General features: G+C 42.9%; 1 protein-coding gene across 1 annotated transcript in view; it reads right to left on the reverse strand.

Moving 5' to 3' along the window:
- Positions 1 to 19,226, reverse strand: part of KCP (kielin cysteine rich BMP regulator) — a 154,918-nt gene that overhangs the window by 108,520 nt on the left and 27,172 nt on the right. The window contains exons 4-5 of the mRNA XM_073652551.1: positions 11,249 to 11,466; positions 9,444 to 9,627 (exon numbers count right to left, since the gene is read on the reverse strand). Coding sequence (XP_073508652.1) covers positions 9,444 to 9,627; positions 11,249 to 11,466 — 402 coding nt within the window. The remainder of the gene's footprint in view (positions 1 to 9,443; positions 9,628 to 11,248; positions 11,467 to 19,226) is intronic.

Consider the following 19,226-nt stretch of genomic DNA (forward strand, 5'->3'; position numbering starts at 1 on the left):
CAAGTGGCTCCAGAATTTGGTTCTCGTGCATTCATACAAGTCTATGGATGGTTGTGAAACATTGGTCTGCACTCCTACGTCATCCGAATGCAGTCCGATATTCGTGGACTCATACAGTGGAGAAGAAATTAAGTTCTCAGTTTTCTCTGCACCTGTGATACGATTCTCACATGCAAGAGTTTGAGCCGATTGTCATTAGCATAATCCGATTCTGTCGCATGAGAGAATCTATGATCGTGTGACCCCGGCCTAACTCTGATGTTGGCAACTAACGCTAGCTCTGTGTCTCCTAGTCTAATGCTGCCCGACTGCTCTTGCCTGTCTTCAAGATTTCCTTTGTAGCAGCAGCTGCGTTGGCTTAAGCTCGGGTGAGCCGCAGAAAGTAACGGTTCTTTCTGTACTAAGCATTTTTCAGACATTTACAGCAGATGCATTTTGAGGACCAGCAATCTGTGAGACTTGACACAAAACAGTGTAGATAGAAGAATTTTATGTTATCAATCATATTCTCTTGGCAGGCAGGGAAGGCTGCCAGATTATGTAATTTCTAGTGGAGAGGGGGCAAATGCTGGGGAGGTACTCAATTTTTCATGGGATTACAGCCATAAACTCTGGGGGAACTCTATAATAATCATTTTCCTCATGCACCTTGCCTTCTCAGAGTATCTCTACATTTCACTAGCCAAATACTGACGCAGTAAGACTGATCTTCATTTACAGGCTGATATTGTAAAGAACTTTTATCCACCTAGCAGTCATTGTTTTTATGCATATGCAGAAAATTGCTCAATTGCTTGACAGACAATTGCACAAATTTCTTACTTTGTGATGGTGTAGTATATTGTTTTAATTAACAGCATATTCTGTAACCTATTGCTTAAAGCCAGTGCCAGACTGGGGTGCCAAGGGTCCACTAATAACATCGACTCCAGGGCTTCACTTTTCAGCTACATGCAAATATGACTTTATCCTCATTCACAAATTTCTAGAGCAATAAAATGGGTTGATTGTTGAATAAAAAAGATGCTGCCTTTGTCTGTTCATAGTGAATCAAGTGTATTGTGCCAAACACTGCTCATATAAGAGGATGGTGGCCCAGTCCTGCACAGGGGCCCACCGGAGGATTCTCCTGTGAGCCAGTCCAAGCCTGCTTAAAGCATGAGCAAGTGCTCTGTATACTTAGTACAGATCTTGTTCAGAAACAGTGAACCTTGGGAGTAACTTGTTCCAAGCATTAAATTAGATGTGAACCTAAGGTCCGCATACATATAATAAATGTTGGATAAACCCACTGATCTTGGCAAGTCTAGCCATTTATCTAATGTGTATGGGGATCACCAGACTTATCCAAGACAGGTGATATTGGGTAAACAAAAAATTCTTCAGTTGGGTGAGAGGTAAGCCACTGCTGGAGGTGTCTGGCAGCTGCTTATCTCCTTCTGTCCAGTGAGATTGCATGCATTTCCACTGTGTATGCATGTGCATGGGATAGTAAAGACGGATAGCTGTCAGCTTCACAAACATTTGGCTGACAGCGGAAATTCTGCAGCAGGTCTGCAGCCATAAATTGTGTGGATATCATTGCAGTTTTGACTGCAGAAATGCATTGACAGCATTGGGAATTGTAATATACTATTATTATTATTTACTATTAAAGCGCTATTTATTCCATGGCGCTTTACATGTGAAAAAGGGCTATACATAGCAAAAACAATTACAAAAATCTTGAACAAAAACGCAACGGCAAACTGGTACAGGAGGAGAGAGGACCCTGCCTGGGAAGGCTCACAATCTACAAGGGATGGGTGAGGATACAGTACGTGATGGTAGAGCTTGTTGAGCAGCAGTATGGTGGAGCGATGGTTACTGTAGGTTGTAGGCTTGTCCGAAGAGGTAGGTCCTCAGGTTCCTTTTGAAGGTTTCCACGATAGGCGAGAGTCTGATATGTTGGGGTAGAGAGTAGGGGGGAAATCTTGTAAGCGATTGTGGGAAGAGGAGATAAGAGGGGAGTAAAGAAGGAGATCTTGTGACTATCGGAGGTTGCGTGCAGGTAGGTACCGGGAGACTAGGTCACAGATCTATGGAGGAGACAGGTTTTGGATGGCTTTGTATGCCATGGTTAGGGTTTTGAACTGGATTCTCTGGGTAATGGGGAGCCAGTGAAGTGATTGACAGAGAGGAGAGGCCGGGGAATAGTGGGGGGACAGGTGGATTAGTCGGGCAGCAGAGTTCAGGATAGACTGGAGGGGTGCGAGAGTGTTGGAAGGGAGGCCACAGAGCAGGAGGTTGCAGTAGTCGAGGCGGGAGATGATGAGGGCATGCACTAGTGTTTTTGCAGATTCGTGGTTGAGGAATGTGCAGATCTGGGAGATATTTTTGAGTTGAAGTCAGCGGGAAGTGGAAAGGGCTTGGATATGTGGTTTGAAGGAGAGGTTAGAGTCCAGGGTTACCCCAAGGCAGCAAACTTGTGGGACTGGGGAAAGTGGGGAACATAATATACATAATAAATGTGTACAAATATGTTAGGGGACAGTATAGAGACCTTGCCAGGGATTTGTTCAAAAGGAGGAATATTACGGTAACAAGAGGGCATTCACTAAGACTGGAAGAGAAAAGGTTTCAGCACCAGCATAGGAAGGGGTTCTTTACGGTAAGAGCAGTGAGAATATGGAATTCACTGAGTGAGGAGACAGTAATGTCGGATTCACTACACCAGTTCAAGCGGGGACTGGATGCATTTCTAGATACCAGGCAGATTTCAGCATATACTTAAAAATAAAATAAAATAGTAAGTTGATACAGGGATTTATTCTGACTGCTGGTTTCAGAGTCGGGAGGGAATTTTTCCTCAGGTGAAGATTGGCCAAATCATTTGGGGTTTTTGCCCTCCTCTGGATCAACTTTAGCAATTACAGAACTAACAGGTCGAACTTGATGGACGCAAGTCTTTATTCGGCTTTACAAACTATGTTACTATATACAATAAGTGGGGAAAGTAAGTAAGTACAGAAAATGGGGAAAGTAATACACAGTATTTTCCAAATGTAAAATCTATTGCATATCCAACCCCTATGAACAAACTCTATATATTTTATATACTGAGCTTTAATCTAAACCATCCACCATAGGGGACGTGAGCACTAATGTTTAGAACAGCATGATTTCTAAATATGGCCCTATATGTATCACTTATGGGCAGAGTGGCTTACACTGGGTTCTCCTTTGTAACTACCCTGCGCCTGTTTTTAATATGGGAACCTCTTAGCTGATCTTATTACAGGAGGCCCAATGGCTGTCCTTTTTCACAGGCATCATGCTTTATTTATTATGAAAGTGAATGTTGTGTCATTGTGCTGGTTTATTCATTGTTGGTATATACACTGCTCAAAAAAATAAAGGGAACACTGAAATAACACATTCTAGATCTGAATGAATGAAATATTCTCATTGAATACTTTGTTCTGTACAAAGTTGAATGTGCTGACCACAAAATCACACAAAAATCATCAATGGAAATCAAATTTATTAACCAATGGAGGCCAGGATTTAGAGTCACCCCCAAAATTAAAGTGGAAAAACACAATACAGGCTGATCCAACTTTGATGTAATGTCCTTAAAACAAGTCAAAATGAGGCTCAGTATTGTGTGTGGCCTCCACGTGCCTGTATGACCTCCCTACAACGCCTGGGCATGCTCCCGATGAGGTTGCGGATGGTCTCCTGTGGGATCTCCTCCCAGACCTGGACTAAAGCATCCGCCAACTCCTGGACAGTCTGTGGTGCAACGTGACGTTGGTGGATGGAGCGAGACATGATGTCCCAGATGTGCTCAATCGGATTCAGATCTGGGGAACGGGCAGGCCAGTCCATAGCTTCAACTGCTGACACACTCCAGCCACATGAGGTCTGGCATTGTCCTGCATTAGGAGGAACCCAGGGCCAACCGCACCAGCATATGGTCTCACAAGGGGTCTGAGGATCTCATCTCGGTACCTAATGACAGTCAGGCTACCTCTGGCGAGCACATGGAGGGCTGCGCGGCCTTCCAAAGAAATGCCATCCCACATCATTACTGACTCACTGCCAAACCGGTCATGCTGAAGGATGTTGCAGGCAGCAGATCACTCTCCACGGCGTCTCCAGACTCTGTCACGTCTGTCACATGTGCTCAGTGTGAACCTGCTTTCATCTGTGAAGAGCACAGGGCACCAGTGGCGACTTTGCCAATCCTGGTATTCTGTGGCAAGTGCCAAGCGTCCTGCATGGTGTTGGGCTGTGAGCACAACCCCCATCTGTGGACGTCGGGCCCTCATACCACCCTCATGGAGTCAGTTTCTAACCGTTTGTGCAGACACATGCACATTTGTGGCCTGCTGGAGGTCATTTTGCAGGGCTCTGGCAGTGCTCCTCCTGTTCCTCCTTGCACAAAGGAGGAGGTAGCAGTCCTGCTGCTGGGTTGTTGCCCTCCTACGGCCCCCTCCACGTCTCCTGGTGTACTGGCCTTTCTCCTGGTACCGCCTCCAGCCTCTGGACACTACGCTGACAGACACAGCAAACCTTCTTGCCACAGCTCGCATTGATGTGCCATCCTGGATGAGCTGCACTACCTGAGCAACTTCTGTGGGTTGTAGAGTCTGTCTCATGCTACCACGAGTGTGAAAGCACAACCAACATTCAAAAGTGACCAAAAAATCAGCAAGAAAGCATTGGTACTAAGATGTGGTCTGTGGTCCCCACCTGCAGAACCACTCCTTTATTGAGGGTGTCTTGATAATTGCCAATAATTTCCATCTATTGTCTATTCCATTTGCACAACAGCATGTGAAATTGATTGTCAATCAGTGTTGCTTCCTAAGTGGACAATTTGATTTCACAGAAGTTTGATTTACTTGGAGTTATATTCTGTTGTTTAAGTGTTCCCTTTATTTTTTTGAGCAGTGTATTTATAAGTGCAGTCTATTTCACTGATTGCATATACACTGACCAGCAAAAGGTTAACAATGTTTTGAACTTTTGACTTTCAGGCTCCATATCTCACCAACCGCTACTGCGTGAGACTACCTGTCACAATTCTGTTGTCAGATTACCCGGGGGCAGGAGCTCCTTCCCTGTCCCTAACGGTAGATCCGCCCTAGCTATTTCTGCTCCCCAGATTACCTCTGATAGTGAAGATGCTGGGGCCAAGTACCTAGCAGAACTCCTGAATCAGCCCTATATCAGTCCCCCTTTCCCACCCAGGGAAGGGGGGGAGGAATAGTGTATGTATATATACAAACCGGACAAACAAGGAAGGACATACAGGGATAAATGAAAATACTAATCATACAATTATGCACTCACAGACAACAGAGAGGAACACCAGGGAGAAAAGAAAGGGAAGCTAAATAGGAGAGGATGAGGATTTTCACACAGCCGAAAAACCAAGCAACAGTCAAAGATAAACATTCCAAATGTCTCTACTAACAACCAACTCCCCCACTACTCACCAGGCAGTACAAGACTTAACACTGGCAAACCAGTTTGCCAGAGGAGGGTATATATAAGAGAGGAGAGTGGTGAATACTGAACAACTGAGATCATCCAAGTTGGGAAGCTTCAGAAACTCAAAACTGAACAGATTAACCCCTGCACTGCTAATAGAAACCTACCCTATTTAATATGAAGGAGAAGTGCTTCTGATCAGTGCAGGAGTACGTGAAATCAGACGCTGTGGTCTTCTGGTCTTCTGTGACACTACTACCATTTTATAGACAATCATCTTGGCTATCTCATACATAAATTTGACCTGCAACTATTTAGCATATGATTAGTTATGTGGGTTATTTTCGTGTCACTGCATTGTTACTGTTTTGCTACTAAAAATATTTTAATTATTTTGTCAGCATTTTGTAAATCCACCTTTGCCTTTCGACATTGCCTGAATCCTTCTGGGCATGCCCTCAATCAGATTCAAATACGTCTCAACCGAAATCTGATCCCAGGTCTCTTCTACACATTTCCAAAGTTGGTGCATACTGGTCCACTCACTTGGGTATGTATACAGGTTTTTTTTTTCAACTCTACCCACAAGTGTTCAATTTTGTTGAGGTCATGGTGCTGTGGGGGCCAATCCAGCACCTCTACTTCATTGTCATTGAACCATGTATTCGCCAATCTTGACGTATGCTTCGGATCGTTGTCCTGCTGGAATATTATGTTGTCATTTTCATACCTATAGTACTCAAGTGTACAAAGAAAGTTTGTAGGATATCTTGTAGGATACAGATGCTCAGCAGTGAAACCACCATCGATCCTGGTCAACTATCCAATGCCTTTGGCTTTGAAGCAACCCTATATCATCAGGCTTCCTCTACCAAACCTGAAAGTATATTCAATTTCTCGATCCGTTTGCCCCTTTTCCCTTGTTTCTTCCAGACCCATTTGCACCCATCAGAGCCTACTCTATTGACTTTCGTCTCATTGCTCCAAATCACCTGTTTCCAATATTTTACTCTCCACTTTTCGTACTTTTTTTGCAAATTTAAGCTGTTGCTTCTTATAACAATATAAAAGTCAAAGCTTCTTCAACTTTTTTCATGCCACCATTCTAGACTTAAGTAACTAGCGTTGCACGGTGCTTGCACGGATGTCTGTGATCTCACCATTAAGAAGAATACGAGCCACCTCCACTGCCATGTTTGTTGCGCCAGAACTGATAGACCTTGTGATGAGCCTACTTGTTGACTCTGATATTTTTCCTGGACATCCACCTCTTGGCTTTTGAATGGATGGATGGACTTCATTTAAGTATTCTTCCAACTGTCATGGCACTCACATGATGCAGCTAGGCAAGTTTCTTGGCCGAGAGACCGCTATTGATGAGCTGGATGATGCTGTTTCTGTTTTCTTGGGCAATAATCTTCATGGCTACTCCTTGATTTGAACCAGTGACCTTTCGCTTGGGAATAAACCTATTAACACACTGAGCTATTAGGGAATGTGTGAACAGGTTGTATTTTGTAGTATACAGGAAGAAAAAGATTTTTCCACCACCAGGAGCAAAACAGTAACAAGACAAGAATCTGCATAACTAATCATATGCTAAATAGTTGCAAGTCAAATTAATGCATGAGATAGCCAAGATGATACCCTATACAATGATGCTAGTCTCACGTTCAAAGCTGTAGTGAATAGTGAGATATGGAGCCTTAAAGTCAAAAGTTCAAAACATTGTTACCCTTTTGATAGTCAGTGTATTTATGTATTTTGTATATTTACTGCTGGTATATATTTATTCTTACTTTTTTTCTGGAAGTGATGTGGCGAAATTTAATTTTTTCCTTAGGCAGCAGAAAAGCTAAAATCTACCCTGACTGTAGGAAATCCATGATTCTGAATATGTGGGAGAATCTAACATAGTATGAAGATGAAAGAAAATACATTACATGAGTAATTCTTTTTCCCTCAGGTTTTACAAAGGTTGTGGGGGTCACTACGATGATCTTTGCCCCAGACCAATACGTTACAGCTACTGCCAAAAGGATTGTGGGTCAGTTATTGAATCGAAAGTAACCATAGTCACCATGAGACCCCAGTTACTATGTGTTCACTCCGTCTAAGAATTTGCATGGGTCTGCTGCTGGCATAATACATTGGAATTTTTCCCAGTGGGAAAATAAAGATTAGAAATGTAACGCATAAAAACATAAATATATTTAATATGCAAAACTTCTTAAAAACAAGTTCAAAGCACTAAGATGAAAAACTTAACTGTATAAAACCTAGCTAAGTATTACATATTACCACAGTGATCAATACTGTATTCTTCTTAATATATTAATTTTGTTTTTAAAGGCTATGTACACCTTAGAGGTGGGGGTGTAAATTAAATTCTTATTTTTTATGTGGCTTTTAATAAAGGATCTGGGATCATTTTTTTTAATCAATAGGGTTGCAGCTGTTGAAAAGAACAAACTCAGCAATACCCATCTTCCTCTGCTCCAGCGCTAATTCTCTCTCCTGCTGTTCCAGTCTTTGTTGACAGGCTGTGGTGGTGACCACATAACTACAGCACATGACCATTGCAGCCGATCGGTAGAGCTGCGTAGCTCAATCATTGGCTGCAGTTGTCCCGTGCTCTGTGGTCCTGATAATACTGCAGTAGCCTGTTAATAAAGACTAGTGTTGAGCGAATTTTTTTGGCATTTCAAATTCGTGTTCGTGGTTCTGACTTGTTCGCGCCAAAAAATCGGCTTTGTCCATGAACATCCCTGATTTGCCATGCTGTCATGCAGATGTCACCTGCGTGACTGCGTGGCTAGTCAGGGATGTTATGGGCGGAGACGATTTTTTGGCACGAACAAATCGGAACCCTGAACACGAACACAAATATGAAATGCCGAACAAATTCGCTCAACAATAATAAAGATCAGAGCAGTGGTGTCGAGGCAGCACTGAAGCAGAGGGAGGTGAGTATTATTGAGTTTGGACAACCCCTTTAAACATTTTGCTTTGCTTGGCTTCTGTGATTTAAAGTAGATCGCAAACTGCAGAAGGCTACTCATATTGGTCAACAATGAAGGGCACCCAATACTTGTCACAGTGGCCCCTTCAAACATCTCATTGATGAGGGTGCTAAGAATCAGATCCCCAGTAATCTAATACTGGTGGCCTATGCAGAAATAGGACAAGGCCGGTGGGGGTCTCTTCCATTATATTAGTCCTGGCTCCTATCTTCTAATTGTATCTTCCTGGGTGTGCCTGATGGCTTGAATTGTGGTCCTACCATGACAAGTATTGTATGCAGCCTATCAATCATGACTAGGAAGGGATGATTAGAGGATGCAAGCCAGACTAGTCTGGGGGAACATACACCGCACTGGACTAGACCTGCCTCATTAGCATATGCAATGCTACAGAACTAAAGTTCATTTTTAAAAGACTGCAACATAAGCAATCACATAAAACATTCTAATAGAATAAAGGTGTCGGCATGCATTCTGTTACAGTAGCCATTGGGATTGGGAACAGTCAGGTTGCCTTTAAGCATCCCAGATTAATGGTATAGAGGCTTAATAAGGCTTCCTTATGTTATCCTTTCATGAATTGCCAGACGGTTAACTTTAGGGGTCTGGAAATTGACTGGCAATGGCGTAACTATAATAGTTGTAGGGGTTGCAATTGCACCCAGGCCCTGGAGCCTACGGGTATTAAAAGGTCCTTTTGGCCTAAATGAAAATACTAATCTTATTAAAGAGGCGCATGCGATAGTTAGAGGCCCTGTTGGAGATTTTGCATTGGGGCCCACAAGCTTCATGTTACGCCACTGTTGACTGGTCTGATAATATTGGCTGTTCTCTATCTGCGTAATATATCACTATTTTCTAATCCTCCTATTATCCTCCTATTATGTATGTGAATAAGATTTACAGCACAAAGTGTTAAGTGCTCAAAGACTTACTCACCCAAACACTGAGGCCAGTCTTTACGTAGTGAGCACTTTACGGATCCTCCAATGCACACGCAGATGTTACATGTGTCCTTCTTCCAAGTCTCGCTGTCCTGATACTCTTTTCCTTCCCATAAACATGTGAGCCGGCGACATTCACAACTTTCCAGGGCTTTTACCCTGGCTTGGAGATCAGAATTCTGTGGGCATAATGGTAATTTCAATTTCAGGGTTTTTTTTAAACTCCTACCTACAAGGTGGCAAGTGCCTCCATCCAAAGAAGTATTATGATTAGTTGTAATATAATCTAAACTGTATTTTTTTTCCATGGAGATATAGAAATCGGATTTAACAGATCATTTCTCGTTGAGCTGTAATGGATTTCATGTGTCTGGCATCGGTCGTGTTAAGTCTGAGAATAAACAATTATCTAAATCTCTGAAACAATCCTCAGGGAACACCTTATCAGCGCAGGGCTTTTAGGAACTCTGACATGACGTGATTTAGGGAAAGTACAAGAGCCTTTGTCCTGAGTTCAAGAAAAGATATCTGCAAAATTTAGTTTTCTAGGATTTCCCAAAGGACAACTTGTAAATTATATTCAATGAGAAAATAGGTCAGAGTTGATACCAAAACTACTTAGAAGAGTGTATGAAACAAGCTACATGTACAATATATCTCCTAAAAAATGTCTGCAAGGGTGGAACCACAAAGTCCTGATCTCTATGGGTTGCCAGCTAGCATTGTGATCAGCAGTGGTTGTGACAAGAAGCAGGGAACTTCTCCATGCTCCATTATGCTATATTCCAATATTCTTACAGGAGAGGACAGTCTCTCCTGGAATTTCTCATCCAAATACCCACCTGGACAGAAAACCCATATGTGAATCCCACATGGCATGTACACATCAAGAATGCCCCGATTTATGGTGACCTTTTGCCCACTGAAAATACCTAATTAGTTCCAGTATAATCTGAAGTATTAATTTATTTTATGTTAATAATTCCAGACTTATGGAAGAACTTTTCCCATGGTGAATATAAACTATTCTTTCTTCATATAAGCTTTAAGCCTAAATCCACTTAAAGGGTTTTATTCTCATGTTCATTATTGGTTAAAAACTGCAAAGTGATTGTAAAAAAATAAACTTTGCAATCGACTTGTTGTTAAAAATCCTCTTCTTTGTAAAGAACAGAGGGATTTTTAATTTCAGTATTTATTAATGGCTTGCAGTGGTGGCTGGAAATGTGCAGTGCTTACAAACTATGAACAATGGAGCTTGTAAGCGCTGCTCAAAAGCTGTCTGGATTACTGTTAACTTTTGATCCAGCCAGCTTCCGTACCCTTGCACCCCTCCGAGGCTGCAGAGGCAAAGCTGGCTTTTATTGCAGAATAGAAGAGAGCATAGTACAGGGCAGCAGTGCAACAATGCTGCTAGTCCAAACTGTCAATCAAGCATGCGCATACTGCCCCCACCCCCACTCCCAGAAAACAAGAAGCCTGGAAGCAATGAGCTCCTGCCAAAGATGAGACAACCCCTTGAAGCTACACTAGAGCGGCCATAGCTGCCAACCAATACGCTATACCAATACGGTATATATTCTCAGTCGGGAGAGAGACATAAGTCACTGCCAGTCAGTTCTGGAAGCAGCTTATCTCCCTGACAGAAAAGGGATCAGGCAGTTGAAATTTGTGGTTTCACCAAAAGTGCATGCCCTTGGGGAGCTCTTAGCCAAATGACTTTTTGATTGACCGTGATCTAAGGTGTATGGCTATGTTCAGTGTATGGAATAACAACCATTTCAATTGGACTGAACTGACCTGAACTTTCACCATATCAAGCATGTTAGTCAAACCCTGGACAACTTCCTCCAGTCTTCTCATTCTTTCTTCTTGAGAAAGAAATGTTGTGGGAACTTCGCTCTGCTGCTGCTGATAATGCTGTGTGTCAGACACGTCTGGGGCTCGAGGCTGCCTCTGTACATCCTCATCCTCCATGTGTCGCTCCTCAGACAGGGAATAGGGAAGAGGGAGAGAATCTGGGGAAAAAGGATGGGATATTCCCATTATGGTACAATCTAGAAGGTGTATCACTGAGAACACATGGAGGTCATTTACCATTAATTTATCTTTAGTATGACACTGTATAAATGTAAACAGAATTGGAAACGACCCCTATATCTACATGCTTAAAACTGCACACAGCCTTCAGAAATACATTTATAATACTTTAGTGTGATTTACTGTGAATTAGAGCCAATTACACAATGACATATTGAAAATAAAATATTAGCTACAGGTAAGTATAGGTATAATAATGATACAATAGTAGGAGTACATATGTGGCAGCATGGGGGCTAAATGGTTGGCACTGTTTCTTTGCAGTGCTGGAGTTCTGGGCTTAAACCTGACCAAGGAAAACATCGGCTTGGAGTCTGTATGTTTTCTACGAATTTGCATGGGTTCCTCCCATTTTCCATAGGGAATTTAGATTGTGAGCCCCAATTGGTTGGTGGTTTTCAAGTCGGTCTTGATGAAGAGATGTGCTGGAGTCAGATGCTTCAGACTCATTAAAAGGCACAGGAGCAGCTGAAAAGTGGCATGCGCCTCTGTGTGTCATCACCACAAATCTTACTCCAGTTCAGAACTACCTGAAATATTCACATGCCAAAACATTCCCATGCCAAAAGTTGCAAAAGTTTAGTGCAACCTAGCGTTGCACCGTTTCAAAGCGTTTTTAAGCCCGAATTCTGGTGTAAAAGCTTTTATGAATCAGGCAGAATGTCTGTAAAATATGTTTCTTGATGCTATATAAGCAAGCAGCGGCCAGAATAAGAATAGGCAGATATATATGCTGGAATAATGTGTATGATTCTGACCATATTCCAGAATTGACATACAGTACAGACCAAAAGTTTGGACACACCTTCTCATTTAAAGATTTTTCTGTATTTTCATGACTTTGAAAATTGTACATTCACACTGAAGGCATCAAAACTATGAATTAACACATGTGGAATTATATACTTAACCAAAAAGTGTGAAACAACTGAAAATATGTCTTATATTCTAGGTTCTTCAAAGTAGCCACCTTTTGCTTTGATGACTGCTTTGCACACTCTTGGCATTCTCTTGATGAGCTTCAAGACGTAGTCACCAGAAATGGTCTTCCAACAATCTTGAAGGAGTTCCAAGAGATGCTTAGCACTTGTTGGCCCTTTTGCCTTCACTCTGTGGTCTAGCTCACCCCAAACCATCTCGTTTGGGTTCAGGTCTGGTGACTGTGGAGGCCAGGTCATCTGGCGTAGCACCCCATCACTCTCCTTCTTGGTCAGATAGCCCTTACACAGCCTGGAGGTGTGTTTGGGGTCATTGTCCTGTTTAAAAATAAATGATGGTCCAACTAAACGCAAACCGGATGGAATAGCATGCCGCTGCAAGATGCTGTGGTATGCCTTCAATTTTGAATAAATCCCCAACAGTGTCATCAGCAAAGCACCCCCACACCATCACACCTCCTCCTCCATGATTCACGGTGGGAACCAGGCATGTAGAGTCCATCCGTTCACCTTTTCTGCGTTGCACAAAGACACGGTGGTTGGAACCAAAGATCTCAAATTTGGACTCATCAGACCAAAGCACAGATTTCCACTGGTCTAATGTCCATTCCTTGTGTTCTTTAGCCCAAACAAGTCTCTTCTGCTTGTTGCCTGTCCTTAGCAGTGGTTTCCTAGCAGCTATTTTACCATAAAGGCCTGCTGCACAAAGTCTCCTCTTAACAGTTGTTGAAGAGATGTGTCTGCTGCTAGAACTCTGTGTGGCATTGACCTGGTCTCTAATCTGAGCTGCTATTAACCTGCGATTTCTGAGGCTGGTGACTCAGATAAACTTATCCTCAGAAGCAGAGGTGACTCTTGGTCTTCCTTTCCTGGGGCGGTCCTCATGTGGGCCAGTTTCTTTGTAGCGCTTGATGGTTTTTGCAACTGCACTTGGGGACACATTCAAAGTTTGCCCAATTTTTCGGACTGACTGACCTTCATTTCTTAAAGTAATGATGGCCACTCGTTTTTCTTTACTTAGCTGCTTTTTTCTTGCCATAATACAAATTCTAACAGTCTATTCAATAGGACTATCAGCTGTGTATCCACCTGACTTCTGCACAACACAACTGATGGTCTCAACCCCATTTATAAGGCAAGAAATCCCACTTATTAAACCTGACAGGGCACACCAGTGAAGTGAAAACCATTTCCAGTGAATACCTCTTGAAGCTCATCAAGAGAATGTCAAGAGTGTGCAAAGCAGTCATCAACGCAAAAGGTGGCTACTTTGAAGAACCTAGAATATAAGACATATTTTCAGTTGTTTCACACTTTTTTGTTAAGTATATAATTCCAAATGTGTTAATTCATAGTTTTGATGCCTTCAGTGTGAATGTACAATTTTCATAGTCATGAAAATACAGAAAAATCTTTAAATGAGAAGATGTGTCCAAACTTTTGGTCTGTACTGTATATAGTGATTTTTTTCTTTATATCTAAACTTTCAGTGATAGGAATCATGAAGTGGAGTGAAATCTAAATATCATGGGCAAAAGTGTTGGCATCCTTGAAATAGTTCTAGAAAATGAAGTATTTCACCCAGAAAATTATTGCAATTAAAAATGTATTGTTATCCGCATGTAATAATTTCCTTTGTGTGTATTGGTACAACACAAAAAAATGGGAAAAAAGGCAAATTGGACATGATTTCACACAAAACCTCCAAAATGGGCTGGACAAAATTGTTGTCACCTTTCCAAAATTTCCAATAAATGGCAAACATACCTCTCCTGGGCTATAAACCTACAATCTTAAATGGGCAGGTAGAAACCAACACTGATTAAAAGCACCCTTGGGCTGATGGGTGGAGTGCAGAGTCAGAAAAGGAGGCAGTTACAATCTGTTCACATTATATGGAGGTGCTGGTGAGGTTTTTTCTTGCAGTTTGCCATTGGAGGTTGTGACTTCCTCCTTTTCTGACTCTGCACTCCACCCATCAGCCCAAGAGTGCTTTTAATCAGTGTTGGTTTCTACCTGCCCATTTAAGATTTTAGGCTTATAGCCCAGGAGAGGCATGTTTTGTTTGCCCATTTAAATTGTAGGCTTATAGCCCAGGAGAGGCATGTTTGCCCATTTAAATTGTATGCTTATAGCCCAAAAGATGCATGTTCAGAAGGATAGTTACCCATCAGACAGGAGGTCACCTTGCCGCGAATGATGGGCATACATGAATTGGCCAAATTATGCGCTAAGAACATTCATTTTTTTGAAAGTACAATCTTTTATAAGTACATCTTCTTTTGCAAAAATGCAGCTTAGATCATATGCTTTTAGTGTTTGCATATATATATTGGCCCTTACAGTGTGCTGCTGTGGTTTCTTTTTGTATGACTGTAGGTGAGTCATAACATTGCAGCAAACTATCCAAATCAATGTATTTGTATAACAAGAATTTCATGTCAGAAAATCTGCACAATCCTGAAACATTTGCATATTAAAGGAGTATCATAAACAACATATATAGTTGATAAGTGTATGATCACACTGAGGGTTCGACTAATGGAACCACCACTGATAATCACAAAAACATACCTGTTTTCCTGTGTGCTAGAGAACATGTGCAACCATAGTTCCATTCACTGTCCATTAACTTCCTATAGGAGTTATAAAGAGATAATGGAGCAGTGGTTGTGTGGCGCCCCTGCAGATTCAGTCGCCACAGAAGTACTGCATCTCACCCAGAGGTGTGGTATCTCACTCTCAGGTAAGGATAGAGTGCAGCCCGGGACCCTAACACCGGCATCCAACACTACACTACTCCAGACCAGCTGGAGGGGCAAGATGTGTCGCGCTTCCTGCTGAGCCCTGACCCTGGTTGGAGTGGGGGGAACCAAAGTGGGGGGAACCATGTAGTGGGTGTGGGTGGAGGACGTAGATCAGGGGAGCACTTGTTAGAAGTGGTATAAAAGAGGGAACCATCTTGGAAAAACAGGTCAGTCAGACAAGGTAGTCTGAGAGAAGAAGTAGAGGGAGCAGGAGCTCTGTAGGAGCTCTGCTCAGGAGGAGGGCCTAGAGAGAGGCCCAGGGCAGACTGAGGAGGAGAGGAGCAGGAGGAAGGCTCCAGGAAAGAAGGAGGGATCCCAGGGGTATGGGCAGTGCTGGATGCCACCCATACGCCCGAATCTGCCAGGCGGTCGAGGGATCAAGCCGCAGAGGGGACCGGCCCCTGACCAGTGAGAATTACAAGGTTCAACTGGAAACCGGAGGCTTCTGTACTTTCAGGGTGCAGTTGCCACATCCGTACTCAAGTCGCCAAAAAGGTAACCACGTAGGATCCAGGGAACTCCAGGTTGCCCAGAAAGATCCGAGGATACCGGCTTGGGACATTGTTTGGCGAGGCGCAGGGCAAGAAGGGTGAGGGCCAGCGCAGAAAGATGGCTGAGAAGGTCATATAGAACGGGGTCCTGTCAGGCACTCTTGAAACACCTGGGAGTTTGCTGAACCCCTGCCTGGTGAACGCAGCGCGACGTGGGAGGCTGTAAGCTGGACAGTTCAACCTGAGGAACTTAACAACTGTGAGTAAACTCTGAAGACTGCACCCCACTGTCTCTGTGAAGTTATTGCTGCGCCATCACCCCCTGCACTACACTGCAATATCCATAACAACTCAGCACAGACCTGGAGCTAAGCTCTACCTGTGGAGAGCAAAACCAACTCTGCTGCATTTACACCAGCTCCAGAGGACCAGCTCCATATAGCCGCATACCACAGGTGGTGTCACGAACTGTATATAAAAACTATAAATCCCCTGTAAATATTCCCCTTTTGATTGACCGCCCTGGGTCACGGACCAGGTCACCGCCACTGTGACATCACCCCTAGCAACAACTGGCCCGGCACCGAGTACCCCACGGCCCAGGGGGCGCGTCAGTTGCATGTGCTCACTAATGCTTCTTTCACATAGGGGCCTTTAGGCCCTTGGTTCCAGGGATCAGTGGGGGTCTCAGCATAAATAGATAATATGTGACAACCCCTTTAATGTTTACAGGATTCAACTCTCAAAAAAGGTAACTGTTAGTGTTATAGCGTTTGGTGGGAAGGACAAGTCATGATATATGACAATGTCTTTTTTATATACTGTACTTCCTTCCATAATATTTAACATTGTGCTTCTACTATACATAGAGGGGAATGTTTCCATACACACAACCGTGTTCTGTTTAGACAAATCACAGTGTTTGTGTCTGTATGTGGAAAAGTTTGTGTTCGTCTATAATAAGTCTCTAGCCCTGGAGGGGGTTCTATGGCATTACGAAGAATAAGCAGGCTCCTCACACACCCAGTGACCTCACTCAAATCACTAATAGGGCTGATACCTCCAGCGGGACAATGCTCAGTACTGTGAGCAAGGGGGGAGCAGTGCACAAACTGTAAAGCTTTGTCTGCCTAGGAAATCAGTATGTATACAGCAGCTCTGACTGTGGAGCTGATATTGCCCATTCATACTTGTAGCTTTACACGTTGTTGAGGTTCATGCTCTCAGGTAGGCAGTAGGTAGAGTTCACACAGGCACTGGAGTCTTGTAGCAAAACAACGTGACGTTTATTTTTCACAGGTTGCACAGCACCAAACAAAAAAACATAAACCTAAATCCCTAGCCTTGTGCAGGTGCTAACTAAGCAACACAGACCCTGGCTACTCATACACTGCTGAGCTAGTCTTAATTCAGTCAACGAAAACTGCTATTGTCCGTAGCAACCAGTTATACTTGCAGTTTGGTGCACATGGCCTGTGTAGTCTCTTCTCAGAGAGAGATTTCAGTTTGTGTCTCTCTTTAGCTCCAACACAAATCCACTCTGGCCAGCTTCCCCAGCTGACTAACCAAGGTGAACACCTAGCCTGGTTATATGCAGTGCCAGTCATGTGCAAACAATCAGAGCCCGTAGAGCTAGGAATTAACCCTAGACTACCTCGCATTGCTTCAACGTATATATATCTATTTATATATATATATATATATACAAACATGTAGGAAAATGATTTGTGTATGTATATATATATATATATATATATATATATACACACAGTACAGACCAAAAGTTTGGATACACCTTCTCATTTAAAGATTTTTCTGTATTTTCATGACTTTGAAAATTGTACATTCACTCTGAAGGCATCAAAACTATGAATTAACACATGTGGAATTATATACTTAACAAAAAAGTGTGAAACAACTGAAAATATGTCTTATATTCTAGGTTCTTCAAAGTAGCCACCTTTTGCTTTGATGACTGCTTTGCACACTCTTGGCATTCTCTTGATGAGCTTCAAGAGGTAGTCACCGGAAATGGTTTTCACTTCACAGGTGTGCCCTGTCAGGTTTAATAAGTGGGATTTCTTACGTTATAAATGGGGTTGGGACCATCAGTTGTGTTGTGCAGAAGTCAGGTGGATACACAGCTGATAGTCCTACTGAATAGACTGTTAGAATTTATATTATGGCAAGAAAAAAGCAGCTAAGTAAAGAAAAACGAGTGGCCATCATTACTTTAAGAAATGAAGGTCAGTCAGTCCGAAAAATTGGGCAAACTTTGAAAGTGTCCCCAAGTGCAGTTGCAAAAACCATCAAACGCTACAAAGAAACTGTTATGATCTGCTACAAGCACTAAGGAAAGACAGGAGATCTGTCCCTACAATAGAACTAAGCTGAATCCCTACGATGTAACGGGGAACCTGATCCTGCGATCAGACCCGCTAAAGTCCTCGGCTAGTCTGAACGAAGACCTATAGATGTGAGGAAGGGATCCCTACAAGAACTAGGGACTGGGAGAAAGATGGACACCTCCTAGCAGAAATTGTAGCAGAAATAAGACAAACAAACAACATAGAACATAGAGGTCCGAAGACCTAGCAAAACTGACTGAGAAAGGTAACAGAGCACCAAGCTAGCTCAAGAGTAGAAATTACAATGAAGTCCAGCAAGGCCAGGAGGGCGGAGCCGGATTAAATAGGCAAAAAAGGTCATGTGACCAGCAAAATAGAAAAAACCTAACAGGAGAGTTCTAACAGTACCCCCTCTTCTAAGAGGATCCTCCGGATCCCCTAGGCCCGGGCTTATCAGGAAACCTCCTGTGAAACGCTTTGACAAGTCTGGAAGCAGAAACATCATCCGCCCTCACCCATGAGTTATCCTCGGGTCCGAAACCCTTCCAAGCGACGAGATACTGCAAACTCCCTCTATACCGTCTAGAATTTAAGATGCGGGAAATTTCATATTCCCCGTCCTCCACCACCGGAGGAACAGTGACAGAGGCGTCACCATCCGACACATCAGCTCTTTTCAACAGAGAAACATGAAACACCAGATTAATCTTCCAGGAGGTTGAAACCTCCAACCTAACAGCAGATTGGTTAACTATCTGAAGCACCTTAAAGGGCCCTACAAACTTGGGACCCAATTTTTTAGAACGAATCCTCAATCGCAGATTCTTAGAGGACAACCAAACCATGTCACCAATAGAAAACGAAACCTCTTGCCGTTTCCTATCAAAGTACCTCTTAGATTTTTTGTTAGCCTCCTGAAGATCACCACGCACATCCGTCCAAACTCTCTCCAAATCACCGGAAAAACTCTCCTCCTCAGGCACAGCCGATACCAATTTGGAGAATGACCCAAAAGACGGATGTCTCCCAGAACAACAAAAAAAAGGCGAACACCCAGCAGAAGAGGATGTATGGTTGTTAAGAGCAAATTCAGC

The sequence above is a fragment of the Phyllobates terribilis genome, unplaced genomic scaffold (assembly GCF_046119375.1).
Source record: "Phyllobates terribilis strain yellow unplaced genomic scaffold, ASM4611937v1 Scaffold_11__3_contigs__length_659146591, whole genome shotgun sequence".
In the NCBI taxonomy this organism is placed as follows: domain Eukaryota; kingdom Metazoa; phylum Chordata; class Amphibia; order Anura; family Dendrobatidae; genus Phyllobates; species Phyllobates terribilis.